General features: G+C 43.7%; 1 protein-coding gene across 1 annotated transcript in view; it reads right to left on the bottom strand.

Annotated features, from left to right (window-relative positions):
- The window catches only part of ACBD3 (acyl-CoA binding domain containing 3), a 52,197-nt gene that overhangs the window by 18,158 nt on the left and 21,272 nt on the right, over nucleotides 1–12,767 (bottom strand). Inside the window, exons 2-3 of the mRNA XM_062210467.1 lie at nucleotides 3,266–3,407; nucleotides 2,514–2,654 (exon numbers count right to left, since the gene is read on the bottom strand). Coding sequence (XP_062066451.1) covers nucleotides 2,514–2,654; nucleotides 3,266–3,407 — 283 coding nt within the window. The remainder of the gene's footprint in view (nucleotides 1–2,513; nucleotides 2,655–3,265; nucleotides 3,408–12,767) is intronic.

Raw genomic sequence — 12,767 nt, 5'->3', positions numbered from 1 at the left:
ATATCAGTGCCAGTTCAAGTCCCTGATGCTCCACTTTGGATCCAGCTGCCTGCTGATGGCTTAAGTGCTTGGGCCCTGTCCCCAAAAGGGGGACTCAAAAGAAGCTCTTGGTTTTGGATCATCCCAGCTCTGACCACTGCAGCCATTTGGGGAGTAAAATAGCAGATGGAAGACCTTTCTCTCCATCTCTCCCTCTCTCTATCCATAACTCTGCCTCTCAAGTAAATAAACAAGTCTTCTTTAGGAGTAGGCAGTTAGCCTACTGGTTAAGATGCTTATGTCCTACATTGGAGTGCCTGGGTTTGATTCTGGGCTCTGGCTCCTGACTCCAGCTTCCTGCCAAAGTAGATCCTGGCAAGCAGTGATGATGACTACAGTAACTGAGTTCCCACCACCCACCTGGGAGACCTGGATTATGTTCTTAACTCCTGGCTCCAGCCTAGTCTTGGTCATTGCTGGCCACTGCAGAATCAGTCAGCAGATGGGAGTTCTGTTTCTTAATTAAAAGGGGGCTGGAGGGAGGCACACTGTAGTACAGCAGGAGAAGCTGTTACCTGTGATGCTGGCATCCCATGAGGGCCAGTTTGAGTCCTAGCTGCTGTACTTCTGATCTACCTCTCTGCTAATGCACCTGGAAAAGCAGCAGCAGATGACTCAAGTACTTGGGCCTCTGCCACCCATGTGGAAGACTGGGTACAGTTCCTTCTCTCCCTTTCTCTCTCCAACTCTACCATTCAAATAAATCAACTAAAATTTTTCAAAATCTTCTTGAAAAGGGCAGGACCTCCAACTACAAACAAACAGTCCATAGTCTGTTTGGTTCAGTGGTTGAAATGCTGCTTGGGACTCCATATTCCATATATTCAGGTGCCCGAGTTCAAGTCCTAGCTCTGCTCCCAATCCCAGCTTCCTACTATTGTACATCCAAGGAGGCAGCAGGTAATGGCTCAAGTACTTGAATCCCTACCATCTACATAGGAGAGACCTGGACTGAATTCCTGGCTACTGGACATAGGCTCAGCCGTAGCTGCTGCAGGCACATGGAGAGTGAACCAGCAGATAGAAAATCTTTATGTGTATCTCAAATAAATTGACAAACATTTTTCCTTTGGATAAACGTTTTCTGATAGTATAATTAACCTTGTTCCTATCCTATTACACAGGAATAAATTATATCTAGTATTCTGTCTCTTAAGTCTCAGGGGTTAGAACTACAAGCATAAATACTACATTGTGCCATAATGGAGAAGTTTATCTTCATATTAACTGACTTCCAGGCTTTTAATAATTTGTGTTTATTTTTCCTCCCTCATTTATTAGGCTATTTATTTATTTTATTTATTTTTTTTTTGACAGGCAGAGTTAGTGAGAGAGAGAGAGAGAGACAGAGACAGAGAAAAAGGTCTTCCTTCCATTGGTTCACCCTCCAATGGCCGCTGCGGCTGGTGCATCGCGCTGATCCGAAGCTTGGAGCCAGGTGCTTCTCCTGGTCTCCCATGCGGGTGCAGGGCCCAAGCACTTGGGCCATCCTCCACTGCCTTCCCGGGCCATAGCAGAGAGCTGGCCTGGAAGAGGGGCAACCGGGATAGAATCCGGCGCCCCGACTGGGACTAGAACCCGGTGTGCCGGCCGGCGCCGCAGGCGGAGGATTAGCCAAGTAAGCCGCGGTGCCGACAGGCTATTTACTCTTTTAATCTGTATTTCTAGTCTAGGGTAAGGTAGGAAACCAGAGAACAAACAGCTATGAAAGTATAATATGAGGAAGAACAGATTTTATAGCACTGTTACCTAGAAACTTTAGTCAAAGTTGTTGAAAATATAATTTCTACACCAGGGATGGTAAATCTTTTCTCTGCCCATGACTATTTGGATATTATTAATTTTGGGTCATACAAAATTATCAACTTAAAAATTAGCCTTCTATAGATTTATTGATTTTTGAGTCCCACCTCCAGCTGCTTGAGGCAGGACCAGACCAAAAGATTTTGACCACTCTTGTTCTAGCAACATACATGTTAACCATAATTCTGATTTACAATCACAACAGAGAATCCCATAAACATGAACAGTCCATTTAGCAACTCTTCTTCCAAGCCTAGGAAAAATAAATAAGCCATCTGGAAGCCAAAGTCAATATGAATATATTAGGCCTAGCATGTGGCATAACACCATGAAATGGAGCGTGATTACTCTAGAAACTCAAGGGAGACTGCAGCAAGGATGTGGTGAGACCAGGAGATAGGGAGGAAGGAGTGGTTCAGTTGAAAGTGGAGTGTGATCAGTAACCAATAAGATAAAAGGAATGTTGTCATGCTGGATGGGAGATTCCTTTTAAAGGTACAGCCAGAAGGAAGCACCCTCCCTTTTCCAAACCTCATAATCAGGAAGTTTTAACCACTGTCACAGTAAGTGGGACCCAAGGGAAGACACCAGGTCAAGAACACACTATAAAACAGTATCATCAGTATAATGGGTTGCACAGGGGAAAAATATTCTGTGCCCTCAAATGTCACCTTTTTTTTTCTTGCTCTTCCTTCTCGATCTTGTGTGATGCAACATATGTTGAAAAGAGATGGCAACACCTATTTAGGAGCTTGACAAACTCTAACATGGCATCCTCTTTAGACATGTTTCCGAGGGCCGCCCACTCTCTCCTGAAAGGAATAAAAGCAAAGTTACCTCCCCTTACAGAGCGAGAACCTGAATGAATTTAAACCTAAATGTGAACAGTTCTCAATTACGATTAAAACGACTACACACTAAGCAAAATGATCTCAACTTCAAGTTTCAAAAATCATGTGCAGATTTACTAAATTAGGCCATATACTGTCCAATTGAATTTAGCTATATTGATGATAATTCCAATATAGCAAAGACTAACAATGCTTTAATTTTCTTATATTTTAGTCTTAACAAAATACATTCAATGTACCATTTTTGTTACAACTTTATGTCCCAATAAGGTCATCAACTAATATGTATTTTTAAATGGCTGCTGTTTATATTATTTAGGAAGAGTCAAATGAAGCTGTACTTGTCTTCTGTGCATAATCAGATGAGTAAACTTCTTCCACAATATTTAGCCATAAACATCTCCAAGTCAAAAATAGATAAACATGTGAGGTCTCCAAAAGCTGCAAACAAAAATGTTTGTTTTAGTTCTTATTCTAGGCTAATGAACCAGCTATTTATATGTTACCAATTGACACTGTACCCCTATCTAATACTATTCTCATTAAATTCAATATACAAAAAACATTGTTACCTCCGGTCATTCCCCAACACATCAAAGAATCCAACCTCAGGACAAGTGTCTGGATTATATGGACCCATAAGAACCTGCTTATGCAGTGCTACAAGCTTCAGTTTCTCTTCATAAGTTGGATGAAATGCTTTGCCATCTTTTTCTGTAAAAGAAATAGAGAAAAAATTCGGCACTGGCAAAATAACAATTTTCAGCATAATATATTAATGGTTTGCGATAAGGTGTGTCACAACTGCCTGTAGTAAATAGTATTATAGTGAAATTTATTTCAAGTACTAAATTTTAATACAGCCCAAGATAGAAACCCTTTATGCTGTGTTACTTATTTGGAAGACTGAGATCTCCAATCTTTTGGTTTATTCTCCAAATGCTGGCAATAGCCAGCCAGCCAGGTGCCAGGAACTCAATCTCAGTCTCCCACATAGGTGGCAGGAACTCAACTACTTGGACCGTCTCCTGGGACCTCCAAGTATGCACATTAGTAGGAACCTGGAAGCCGGAGTTGAGCTGGGACTTGAATCCAGACCCTCTGACAGAAGATACAGGTGTCCCAAGTGGCATCTAAACCACCATACCAAATGCCAGCCCCTGAATTATTATTTTAATGAAGCTAACTACCAACATGTATATTAAAGCTACTATAGAGAAACCCATCTGTCAGGCTGTAGTCAGGCACATACATACAAGTCTACCACTTGACATCTTTTATTAAAAATAATGTGCAATAATCACTTTTAACATGTTCATCATACAAAACAGACTACACACATTTTGAAAGGCTTTATTCAAAATGTATCCATCCCCCTGAGGCAGTGTAAGTGGCAGTAGGAAATTTGGAATCAGGAGGTCTGTCCTCACTAAGACCACAAAACTACTTATTTTCTTCATCAATAAATTGTGGGTTACACTTCTACTTCAGAGGTAATAAGATATTATTAGATCCTTTGCCTGCCTTCATACTATGGTTAGTTCCAGCAGTTTTCTGTGTGGGCAATTAAGAGCAAACCCAGTTTGACCTGTAAAGACTTAACTACCAACAACATCAAAAGCAATATAAAATTAGGTGCTGGAAAAAATGGAAAATCCTTGAAAAGCAGTATTGCTTTTTTTCATAAATGGCAGTATTAGTTACTGGTTGATTTCAATGATAACCAGACTCTACTAAATTTCCAAAACAGGGGTGGAGGTGTAGGAAGAGGAATTAAAAAGTAATAAAAATGGCTTACAGGGGCGGCGCCTAGGCGCAATAAGTTAATCCTCTGCCTACGGCTCCAGCATCCCATATGGGCACCAGTTCTAGTCCTAGGTGCTCCTCTTCCAATCCAGTTCTCTGCTATAATCTGGGAAAGCAGAAGATGGCCCAAGTCCTTGGGTCCCTGCACCCACTTGGGAGACTGGGAAGGGGCACCTGGCTCCTGGCTTCGGATCGGCACAGCTCTGGCCATTGCAGCCATTTGGGGAGTGAACCATGGAAGGAAGACCTTTCTCTCTGTCTCTCCCTCTCACTGTCTGTAACTCTACCTCTGAAATAAATAAATAAAATCTTTAAAAAAAAAAAAAAAGGCTTAGAAGTTTCATTCATGACACAGTGGTGACCAAATAAAATGTAATCAACAATGGAGATGCATATTCAGTTCTGAACACTAGACAAGGCCCTGTGTCCTCCAAGACCATGGCTATTTCCTCCCACAAGTCTTTCCTGCAGCTTGCTGAGTGCACTCAGGAAAAACCTATTTGAGGCAGTTTGTACAACTGAATGCCCAATACCTCTGGTGAGACGGCATTTGTGCTAATAAAACTATGTACAAGTTGCCTTTTTACCTGAGAAGGTAGATATTAGCCCATACTCTTCAAGCTACATTACAATAACTGGAAAAAAAATTCTTTACCAGAAATCTCTGTGGAAATCCTACAAAAGGTAGGAGTATAACCTGATAGAAGGATAGGTAGAGCCAAGACCCACTCAGGTACAAAGGCTTCATAATAATACAGCGTTCCCTAAAATGGCATTCAAAAGAAGGCAAAAAGCCACTGAGAGCTACGTTCCTTAGGTACCAACTCATTCAATATCATTTGTCTCCAAGAAATACTCCCATTTTGCCAGTGCAAAACCAGAGACCAAATATCATTTTGGGCCAGACTTACAGGCTATCAATCAAACTGTAAGACATACATCCCATGGTGCCATATTCTTAAACCTCACTCAACCCTTTGGGGACTGTGTTGGTTCACAGTCTCATATTTGAAAGATGCCATTACTGTATTCCCATGAGAGTCTTGAGTCCCCAAAACTGTTTGCTTTTGAGTAGCATAATCCAGAAACTAATATGAAGCAATAAATAACATTGTTGGATGATGCTCCCACAAGAATTAAAAAATTCTTTGAATGCCATCTTTGAGAGAAGCTCTGGTTAAGGATTTAAGGGTATTCCAACTTAATGAGGGCATTTAACTCCAATATATAATGACATTCTGATTGCTAGTAAAACTAACAAAACTGCAGATCAGGACCGCCATTGTGGCACAGTGGATTAAGCTGGCCCCTGCAGCACTCACATCCCAGATAGCCACTAGTTTGACTCTCAGCTGCTCCACTTCTGATCAAGCTCCCTGCTAATGCACTTGGGAAAGCAGCAGAGGATAGCCCAAGTGCTTGGGCTCCTGCACCCACATGGGAGACCCAAAAGAAGCTCCTGGCTCCTGGCCTAGCCCCAGCCATTTCCATCGTTTGGGGAGTGAACCAATAGATGGAAAACTTCTCTGTCTCTCCCTAACTCTGCCTTTGAAATAGATAAAATAAACCTTAAAAAAAAAAAAACTGTAGATAGATCAAAACACAATCCTGACCCTAAATTTCTAGGCACACCAAGTATATAAAATTTTGAAAAGAAAGGCACAGGGGGCTAGTGTTGTGATGCAGCTGGTTAAACCACTGCTTGAGATTCCAGATATATATGGGAGTGCTGGTTCAAGTCCCACTTCACTTCTAATCCAGCTCCCTGCTAAAGTGCCTGGGAAGGCATCAGAAGATGATCCAAGTACTTAGCTCCTGCCAACCTATGTGGGAGACCAGGTGAAGTTCCTAGCTCCCGGCTTCAATCTGGCCCACTTGTGGCTGTTGTGGTCATTTGGAGAGTGAACCACTGGAAGGGAGATCTCTCTGTCTCTCCCTCCCTGTCATTATACCTTTCAAATAAAAAATTTGTTAAAAAAAATATTTATTTATTTGAAAGGCAAACTGACAGAGAGAGAGAGAGACAAGACAGCGATCTTCTGGCCACTGGTTCACTCCCCCAGATGGCTGCAACAGCCAGAGCTGGGCCAGGACAAAGCCATGAGCTCCTAGGAGCTTCTTTCAGATCTCCCACATGGATGCAGGAGCCCAAGCATTTATCTGCTGCTGCTTTCGTAGGCCATTAGCAGGGAGCTGGATTAGAAGTGGAGCAGCTAGGGCTTGAACTAGTGCCTATATGGGATACCAGTGTCACAGGTGGGTGGCTTTACCTGCTATATCACAACTACGGGTCCGAAAAAAAAATTCATTAAAAAAGGGGGAAAAAATTTAAAAATATCTGGGCACAGATTTCTTAACCAACTGTAAAATATCTAGGTTTTGAGCTGTCGAAAGAACAAACTACTGGCTGGCGCCATGGCTTAACAGGCTAATCCTCCGCCTTGCGGCGCCGGCACCCTGGGTTCTAGTCCCGGTCGGGGCGCCGGATTCTATCCCAGTTGCCCCTCTTCCAGGCCAGCTCTCTGCTATGGCCCGGGAAGGCAGTGGAGGATGGCCCAAGTGCTTGGGCCCTGCACCCCATGAGAGACCAGGAGAAGCACCTGGCTCCTGGCTTCGGATCAGCATGATGCGCCAGCCACAGCGGCCATTGGAGGGTGAACCAACGGCAAAAAAGGAAGACCTTTCTCTCTGTCTCTCTCACTATCCACTCTGCCTGTCAAAAAAACACAAAAAACAAAAAACAAAAACAAACTACTGCCAGACTGGGAAGAGGCTCTGGATAGAGTGGCCATACCTACCACTAAAAGATAATTACAGGGATTCCTGAAAATGGCCAACACATTTTCTGTTTTATCTGGATTCCCAACTATAGCCCCATGGCCAAACCCCTATCTGAAGCTCTCAAAGAAAATGATAATGAACCATTCAACTGAACTGCAGAATGTCACAGGGCATTCCAACCATAATGGAAAAGCTTCTATCATCCCCAGTCCTTGGTTTCCCAGATATAAGAAAGTCAATTGGGGGCCAGCGCTGTGGTATAGCGGGGAAAGTAGCCATATGGGCACCGGTTCACATCCCAGCTGCTCCATTTCTGATCCAGCTCTCTGTGATAACCTGGGAAAGTAGCAGAAGATCGCCTAAACACTTGGGCCCCTGCACCTGCGTGAGAGATCTGGAAGTAGCTTCTGGCTCCTGGCTTTGGATTGGCTTAGCTCCAGCCGTTGTGACCACTGGGGGAGTGAACCAGAAGACAGAAGACTGCTTCTGTGTCTCTGTAACTTTGCCTTTCAAATAAATAAATCTTAAAAAAATAGAAGTCATTTATTTCTTTCTGCACAAATGTAAGGAATAAGCCTTAGAGTTCTGATATGAAATTTAAGTAACACCAGGAGGCCTGTTGCATACTTTGTTTTTCTTTTTCCTTTTTTTTTTATTTGACAGGTATAGTTATAGACAGTGAGAGAGACAGATAGAAAAGTCTTCCTTTTTCCATTGATTCACTCCCCAAATGGCCGCCACGGCCGGCACTGTGCTGATCCAAAGTCAGGAGCCAGGTGCTTCTTCCTGGTCTCCCATGCTGGTGTAGGGCCCAAGGACTTGGGTCATCTTCTACTGCTTTCCCAGGCCATAGCAGAGAGCTGGATCAGAGGTGGAGCAGCCAGGACTTAAATCGGCACCCATAATGGGATGCCGGCACTGCAGGCAATGGCTTTACCTGCTACACCACAGTGCCAGCCCCCAAGAGAATATTAAAGAACTAAGGAAAGCTGGATCTTTCATAACAAGGAATAATGCTTGTTCCCAAACATCCAATGAAGAGAATCATTACTCATTTTCATCAGGAAACTCATTAGGGGAGAGACGCAACCCATCACTGGTTATATGAATTTACCATCAGGCTTCACATGCACTGAACTATCCCACTGTCATCCAGAATTCTTACTTGTACTAAAGATAATCCCAAAACAGGACCACCTCCAGCAATAAAGGGATCCAAACCCAAGGAGCAGAACCAGAGGATGATTAGCAAATAGACTCTACTGTTAAGCCAAGAGCTAGAGGAAATTATAGATACTTCTTAGTTTTTGTAGACACCTTTGTAGGATAAGTTATGACCTTTTCATGCTAAATGGTAAAAGCATCTTAGGTGACAAAAGCTTTATTAAAAGGAAATCATTACCCACATTTTCAATTCAAAATGACAACAGAGAAACCAATAGCCAGTTACCCAAGAAGTGTCTGGAGATCTTGGAAGACACTGGAAAACATGCCTCCTTGATTCCCCAGTCCACTGGAAAGACTGAAAAAACTAACCATATCCTAAAAAAGACAACCGCCAAAATAGAACAAGATGCCAACTTCACATGGGATAAAGTTTTGCCAGCTGTCCAGCCCCAGCTCCAGCTGCTGCAGCCATTGGGAATTGAACCAATGGATGGAAGATTCTCTCTCCTCTAACTCTGCCTTTCAAATAAGTAAACATATATTCACTCACACACACACACGCTCCCTAGAAGGAAGCTCCAAATGGGCTCCTATGAAATACTATGTGGGAGACCCTTACTTAAGAATAAATATTGTGGCCGGCGCCGCGGCTCACTAGGCTAATCCTCTGCCTTGCGGCGCTGGCACACCGGGTTCTAGTTCCGGGGCACCGGATTCTGTCCCGGTTGCCCCTCTTCCAGGCCAGCTCTCTGCTGTGGCCAGGGAGTGCAGTGGAGGATGGCCCAAGTGCTTGGGCCCTGCACCCACATGGGAGACCAGGAGAAGCACCTGGCTCCTGCCTTTGGATCAGCGCGGTGTGCCGGCTGCAGCGCGCCAACCGCGGCGGCTATTGGAGGGTGAACCAACGGCAAAAGGAAGACCTTTCTCTCTGTCTCTCTCTCACTGTCCACTCTGCCTGTCAAAAAAAAAAAAAACAAAAACAAAAACTAAATACTGTAATCTTGAAAATGACTACGTTGTTAAGAGTCAGATATTATAAAATGTGTAACAATCTTTGGGTGCAATTTTGTCACCATAGATAGGTATGCTTCCAGCTACTTGATGTTCCCCTCTGTTTCCTGAGTCCAGGAGACAAATCACCACCCCGAAGGCCAACTACAATCCAAATGGAATGGGCTCTATGAAGCTCTTTTGGTGACCAATCTGGCAGTAAACTGTCAAGATGCCCTTCATGGACAGGAAGACCCAACAGTCCAAACAACAGTCCGAGCCTACTGAGGTTTTCTCCACTGAAAATCACTCCTGTGGGGTAACTCCTGCAAGTTAAGCTGCCACTTGTGATGCCAGCATCCCATATCACAGTACCAGTTTGGGTATCAGCTGCTCCACCTCAAATCTAGGTTCTTTTTTTTTTTTTTTTAAAAGATTTATTTATTTATTTGAAAGTCAGGGTTACACACAGAGAGAGAGAGGTCTTCCATCCAATGGTTCACTCCCCAATTGGCTGCAACGGCTGGAGCTGCACCGATCTGAAGCCAGGAGCCAGGAGCTTCTTCCCGCTCTCCCACACGAGTGCAGAAGCCCAAGGACTTGGGCCATCTTCTAAGCTTTCCCAGGCCATAGCAGAGAGCTGGATCAGAAGTAGAGCAGCCTGGTCTCAAACCGGTGCCCATATGGGATGCCGGTGCTTTAGGCCAGGGCGTTAACCCACTGCACCACAGCGCTGTCCCCCAAATCTAGGTTCTTGCTTAATACACCAGGGAAGGTAGCTGAATACAGTCAAAGTACTTGGACCCCTGCCATTTAATGGAAAACCAGGAAGGAGTTCTTAGGCTCCTGGCTTTGGCCTGGCCAGGAGCTAGCTTCTATTGCCATTTGGGGAGTGAACCAGCAAATGGAAGATCTCTCCCCCAAATACATATATAAACCTTTCAGAAAAAAAATTAACTCTTATTAACCTTAACTGATCTTAAGCTACTCTTCAAAAAATCAAAACCACGTGTTAAAAATCAAAACCACGTGTTAATGACTGACTCACCTGTTGGACTATTTGCTTACCTTCTTACCTTGTAACTAGTACACTAGCTCACTGGAGAGGATCCATCTATTATCTACTCAGGCATGAAAAAATAATTGCTTGGTAAGAATCTCCCAAGGGGCCAACACTCTAGCTCAGTAGGTTAAGCCGCCACCTGTAGTACCAGCATCCCATATGGGTGCTGGTTCAAGTCCCGGCTATTTCCACTTCCGATCAAGCTCCCTACTGGAAAAGCAGCAGAAAATGGCCCAAGTGCTGGGGGCCTTGCACCCGTGTGGGAGACCCGGAAAGAAGATCCTGGCTCCTTGGTTTTGGCCTGGGCCAGCCCTGGCCACTGGAGCCATTTGGGGGGTAAATCAGTGAATGGAAAAATCCCTTTCTTTCTCCCCTCTCTCTGTAGCTCTTTCAAATAAGTGATGTTTTTTTTGTTTTTTTAAAAGGAAGAATCTCCCAAACCCTAGCCAATACTGGAAACCTTACTAATGCCTAAATTTTCAAAATCTCTGTTCTCCACCTGGACATTTTTGTCTGTGGGTTTTGAATATGCCCCTAGATCAATATATGTCTTGATAGCTGGCAGATGGGAATCTGCTTACTAGTGATCCACAACCCTAGTGTTACCCATCATTGGACTAGTTTCTCTTTTTTAAGGTTTATTTATTTATTTGAAAGGCAGAGTTATGGAGAGGCAAAGGCAGAGAGAAAGAGGTCTTCCATCTGCTGGTTCACTCCCCAGATGGCCACAATGGCCAGAGCTGTGCCAAACCGAAGCCAGGAGCCAAGAGCTTCTTCCAGGTCTCCCACACAAGTGCAGAGGCCCAAGGACTTGGGCCATCTTCTACTGCTTTACCAGGCCATAGCAAAGAGCTGGATTGGAAGTGGAGCAGCCGGGACTCAAACCAGTGCCCATGTGAGATGTCAGCACTGCAGGCGGCGGCTTTACTCACTACGTCACAGTGCCGGCCCTGGACTAGTTTCTTACAAGAAGCCACTTAGCTCCCTGAACCAGGATTTAACCTGCTCCACGATCTTTTCAGTAGGTTCCTCAAAGGCACTGGATTTTTTCTTCATCTGGGGTTACAAATTTTTCTTCTTGTTCTATGTACTACTGCTTTGCTACTCCTCAAGCCAAGACCTATGGCCCGGGTTAACAGCAAGTAGTTAGAACAGTTATTACTCCAGTCCCTCAAATTTAAGGATTAAACAACAAAAGAAGAAATCTGTAATCACAAAACCATCCCAACTGGTTGACTCTGTCAATAAGATGCTGAGTTGTCTTGCAGATACAGAAACTGCCAAGTCAAATAAACTGGGCATGGAAAAAAGAAGGAAGACTTTTACTCTCAAATAACACTTCGAGCCAATATTCTCTCCTCACAGAACCAAGGGCAATGGCCCATGACCAGAATCAGAATGCTGGTACTCTTTTAGAAGAGTGAGGGTCTGAGGTCTGGGGTCTGGTGCTGTTGTGTAGCGGGTAAAGCCACCACCTGCAGTGCCAGCATCCCATATGGGCACTGATTCGAATCCCAGCTGCTTCACTTCCAATCCAGCTCTCTGCTGGGAAAGCAGCAGAAGATGGCCCAAGTCCTTGGGCCCCTACACCCGTGTGGGAGACTTGGAGGAAGCTCCTAGCTTTGGATCAGCACAGCTCCACCTGTTGAAACCATCTGGGGAGTGAACCAGTGGATGGAAGATCTCTCTCTCTGCCTCTACAATTCTGCCCTTCAAATAAATAAATATTAAAAAAAAAAAAAAGAAGAAGAAGAAGAAGGTGAGGTGTGTCTGTTTACCAGGAAAATCTGATGCTATTTCCACAGACTCTAGATCAGGGACAGACTTAAGCCTGCAAGGAGTTGAAGTTTTTTTTTTTTTTTTTTCTTCACAAAAGTCAATACCACAACATTGACTTCCATGTAACAGGCAGCAAGCCCATACTCAAGTAACCCTGCAAAAAGTTCATGGAAATTAGATGTGTATTTGTGAGATATATAAATAATGCAAATAAAGTAAAGCAAAATTATTTTGAGAAAAAAAACATGTGATTTTAGAAAAACAAATCAAAGTAATGAAGTGACTTGTTCCAGCTCCTTAGGTTGGGCTGGTGGTTGTGTTAAATGTTCACTTAGCATATAATCAACTTAAAGGAAAACAGATTGGGATTTACAAAACCAAAATTTGCTTTATCTTTCATGTAAAAACCAAAAAGCCTAAAGAAACTGCCCTTTATTTCAATGTGTTTCCAGTGAAATTTCTCTGAAACTCAACCTTGAAAATGTCTA

Source organism: Lepus europaeus, chromosome 14, assembly GCF_033115175.1.
Source record: "Lepus europaeus isolate LE1 chromosome 14, mLepTim1.pri, whole genome shotgun sequence".
Lineage (NCBI taxonomy): Eukaryota > Metazoa > Chordata > Mammalia > Lagomorpha > Leporidae > Lepus > Lepus europaeus.
This window is presented reverse-complemented; position numbering and strand designations above follow the sequence as displayed.